Source organism: Pinus tabuliformis, chromosome 8, assembly GCF_031772625.1.
Source record: "Pinus tabuliformis cultivar Carrire ecotype Pingquan chromosome 8, CPIR1, whole genome shotgun sequence".
NCBI classification, from domain to species: Eukaryota; Viridiplantae; Streptophyta; class Pinopsida; order Pinales; family Pinaceae; genus Pinus; species Pinus tabuliformis.
This window is the reverse complement of record NC_142294.1, coordinates 776,722,411-776,726,779: the sequence shown is the minus strand read 5'-3', so window position 1 is coordinate 776,726,779 and position 4,369 is coordinate 776,722,411. Positions and strand designations below refer to the sequence as shown.

Below are 4,369 nucleotides of genomic sequence, written 5' to 3'. Positions count from 1 at the left end.
TTGTTAACAATTGATAGAGACAAGACACAATGGGTTGCATTATGGTCTTGGGATCAATTTATCTTACCATTTTTTTAAAAGAATCCATGAGGATTCTAAAAATAGTATTACTTCTTACCTCTTATATTTTTCACCATTTTAATGCCTATAATTTTTTTAAAAATAGTCAGGATCCTATATTGAAATAATTGACATTTATTGCATTAGACTTATGTTCTAAGTTTTATTTTATAATTTTATAGAATTGATAATGAATAGTTCAATTATCTAGCGATGATAACTCATTTTTATCCACCTTAAGGTGTTTTGGAGTTCTCCATCATGTAGTGTACAATATAGGTATGAGTGATGGGCCTATATTCTGGCATTTTTATTTTCTGAAGTATATCTTGGCATTCTTGACCTATATGTTTATAGTTAAATTATTGGAAGGATATTGTACATGCTTAGGGGAAATTTCTAGAATGTCAAAATATTGAAACAAAGTTTTCACTACAACAACTTCTTCATTAGGAGGTTGTGTGATAGTTGACTCTTTGATTTCATCCATTCTATAATCAACTCCAAGAAAATCCATGATCATCTAACCATCAACAACAAATTGTTGTGATGAAATATTCATTGGAGTTTTCTCTATTTTTCTAGAAGATGGATTCTCCTTTTCTAAAACTCTACATTTTTTCCATACCTACAATGGCCTTTTAGTTTACTTACATTCCCTTATGACTATGTTTTTTTCATACAGTGGTTCACTATGTTTAAATGGATTACGGTTACAAGGAAACAACAATTGTCTTCCACTCACAAAAAAAAAGATATAAATTGTCTTCTAATTAGACAAGAAGATATAGATTGTCTCCAAATCTTACAAAAAAGGACAAAAATTATCCTCCAATTACTTAAAAATATAATATTTTTATTTGAATTGTGGAAATTTCCTTCTAGCTACAAAATAGTTGTCTCCTAGTTACACAATAAGGCAAAAAAAGGATTCCTAATAACACAAGTGGACAAAAATATTCTTTCCAATTACAAAAGAATTAAAACCAAGTTTTTGAATGCATCAACTACTATGGTGTAAATTTGATGGGCACTCCCAACTCTCAAGTAAATTCTTGATCATCTGTTTCCTTTTAAAAGTGTCCTCCACATGGCTTTTGACTTTTATTTTTACATATCATTTAAATATTATGTATTATTTGTTTTTTTATTAAACTCAAAAGTAGGGAATTAACTTCCATGGAATATTCTAAAATATTCATAGAAATATATACAAATCAATGGTTGAGATTTATCTCAAAAGTAGTTATGCTCTTTTAAACATTTTAATTAAATTGATTATTTAAAATAATGTCATATGAAGTGAGTTGGGATTTTTGGGACATGTGGCATCTATAAGGCATGGTATTGTCCAATGGGATTGTAACAAAGCATATTTATAGACTAAGGTTCTCCAATGTAAATTTGAGGTAAATCTCCATGATTAAGAATCTTATTCCATGTTTTTTAAAATTTATATATGTTTAACATATATATTAATTATTTTTATAAATAATAATAATATTTAAAATAATTATAATTTGTTTAGGTTTTATTATGTTTTACTTCTAGCAACATGAGATGCATATGAAGTAATTGTTCTGATTCTTATTATGGATTGTCGAAAATATGCTTTCACCATATCTCTCTCTCTCTGTGTCTTTGTCTTCCTTCCACCCTCTCTCGAGCATGATCTCAGCCTCATCTTCTCTCCCCACTCTCTCCCAAATCATCTCTTTCTCATGATCTTTCCCCTTGAATTTATCTCCCCATCTCCTCCCTCTCCTTCTCTCATAATAATAAAAAACTTACAATATCAAATACATATTAAATTATAATAATAGTAAATTATAATATAAAAAAGAAACCGTATTCTAAAAACAAATAAAAAAAATCTTTAATTTTTTATAATGGAATAAAATAATTAATAACATTGGATATATATATATATATATATATATATATATATATATATATATATATATATATATATATTCCACTCCAGATCGATTCAAAGTGGATAAGTGAGAATTATTTATGCATATAGATATTGGCGAGCTGGATATTCTAGGCCTAGAACAAGCCTGTAAAACGGGAAACTTCAACAAAATACTTGATCGACAAGTGGATAATCTAGTGGAAGTCCTCAATAGAGCCCAAAAAAAATACTCATTAGGGGTTCAAATTGGCAGCCAATGGGAAGGGAAATTCGTCACCAAAGACAGTAAAAAACGGTGAAGGAAAACCACTCTGGAAAGAACCATCAAGATAGGAGAAGTGTTGGTAGAATCAGGCCGATATGCCAAGTTAACCAAGTACTTCAATGCCAACCCCAAACCTTCTCAATGAAGTTGATCTCATGGAATATTAGGGGGCTCAATAGCCCAAGAAAAGGAAGATTACTAAAAAACATGCTCATGGAGGAAAAACCTACCATTCTCTTTCTGCAAGAAACAAAATGTAACTCGACAGTCTTGGAAAAAATAGCAGCAAAGGCCTGGCCAGGAGGGTTAGTAACAGCTGTTGATGCTCAGGGTGCGTCAGGAGGACTTGTACTGCTCTGGGATGTGCGAGTGATTCAACTGGACAACATACATGCAAATAAAAATTTCATTCAAGCTATATTTCACATAATTGGCACCAATATCTACGACCATATGACAAATGTGTATTTCCCTCAGGAAACCCTGCACAAAGTTGAAATTCTGGACACCTTGACGCAGCTGAACACAGAGAGGATGCACCCGTTATGGATATCCGGAGCTGACTTTAATATGATAGCAACAATGGAGGAAAAAAAGGGAGGCAGATGCAGAATCAATAGAGATGGATCCATATTAAAAGACTTCATTCATAACAACTGGCTGATTGATCTTCCTTCAAATAACAGCCTATTCACTTGGAACAACAAGAGGGCAGAACCAATACAAATAGCCTCTCGCCTTGATAGATTTCTGATATCAGATAATGCAACTCACTTAGGAGGAGAATTCATTGCCTCTATCCTTCCTGTCTCAGGCTCTGATCATTGGCCAATAGCCCTCCATTGGAATCGATCTGGCTGCAGTATTAGGCACCCCTTCTGGTTTGAGGCTTTTTGGTTATCTCATCCTGAATTTAATGAATTTGTCAGAGCATCTTGGCTAAAGTTCAATCCTATGGATGGCACCAAAATGTATATATTCCAACAGAAGCTGAAATATCTTAAAGGGGAAATTAAACGCTAGAACCAATCCATTTTTGGCAAAATATTTAATGCTCAGGAAACCCTCAATCAAGAAATGAAAATCATTCAGCAAAGGATCATCACAGAAGGACGCTCTCAAGAGCTAGCCAAGAAAGAGCAGTATATAGAAAATAAAATCCTTGAAAGAGCTTTACAGGAGGAAACTCTCTGGAGGCAAAAATCAAGAGTTAGGTGGCTGAAGGATGCTGAAAAGAATACGAAATTCTTTCACAAAACTACGGTGCAAAGAAGAATGAACAATCAAATTTCCCATATCAAAACTGAACAAGGAAGTAAAATTGAAACCCATGAAGGCATTGAACAAGAATTCCTCAATTACTTCAAAAAGGTGAATCAAGAACCTAACATAGACCGAACAGAGGCCATTGATAAATTCATCAGACATATTCCCAAACTAATCACTAAGGATCATAATCTTCTCCTTCTCAAGCCCACAAGCCTTCAAGAGGTTGAGACTGTTGTGCATCAGCTAAAAGCAGGGAAAGCGCCGGGACCAGATGGATTCACCTCAAACTTTTTTCACCATTTCTGGGATTTAATAAAATGGGAAGTCTGGCAGGTCGTGGAAGAATCACATACTTTGAGATGGATGTATCCAGGTCTGAATGCAACATTTATTGCATTAATCCCCAAAGCAGAGGAATCCAATACTCCAGACAAATACAGACCGATTGCTCTATGCAACATCATATACAAAATTGTCTCCAAGGTTATAGCTTCCGGATTGAAGCCTTTGCTTCCCCTTATCATCTCTCCAGAACAATCTGGATATGTAGAAGGACGGCAGATCACGGATGGAATTATTTTAACTCATGAAATAATCCACTCCCTCAAGCATTCAAAAAAACCAAGTATGTTACACAAAATTGACTTATCTAAGGCTTTTGATAGTCTAAGTTGGACTTATATTCAAAAAATCCTTAATGCCTTTGGTTTTGCCCCTTCCTGGGTTAGATGGGTCAGTAATCTTTTATCCTCCTCGTTCTTCTCTATTCTCATCAATGGCATCCCGTCACCCACATTCCGTCCCTCTAGGGGTATCAGACAGGGAGACCCGCTCTCGCCTTTTCTGTTTGTCATCTT

At 34.1% G+C, this 4,369-nt stretch overlaps 1 protein-coding gene across 1 annotated transcript; it reads left to right on the top strand.

Annotated features, from left to right (window-relative positions):
* The first annotated feature begins 2,456 nt into the window (after positions 1-2,456).
* LOC149237896 (uncharacterized) lies at positions 2,457-3,266 on the top strand. The gene has a single exon (XM_089369423.1). The coding sequence runs from the start codon at positions 2,457-2,459 to the stop codon at positions 3,264-3,266; it is 810 nt and encodes a 269-aa protein (XP_089225549.1).
* The last annotated feature ends 1,103 nt before the right edge of the window (positions 3,267-4,369 follow it).

Coding starts and splice junctions, on each gene's coding strand:
- LOC149237896 (XM_089369423.1), top strand. CDS start 2,457: ATGGAGGAAAAACCTACCATTCTCTTTCTGCAAGAAACAAAATGTAAC.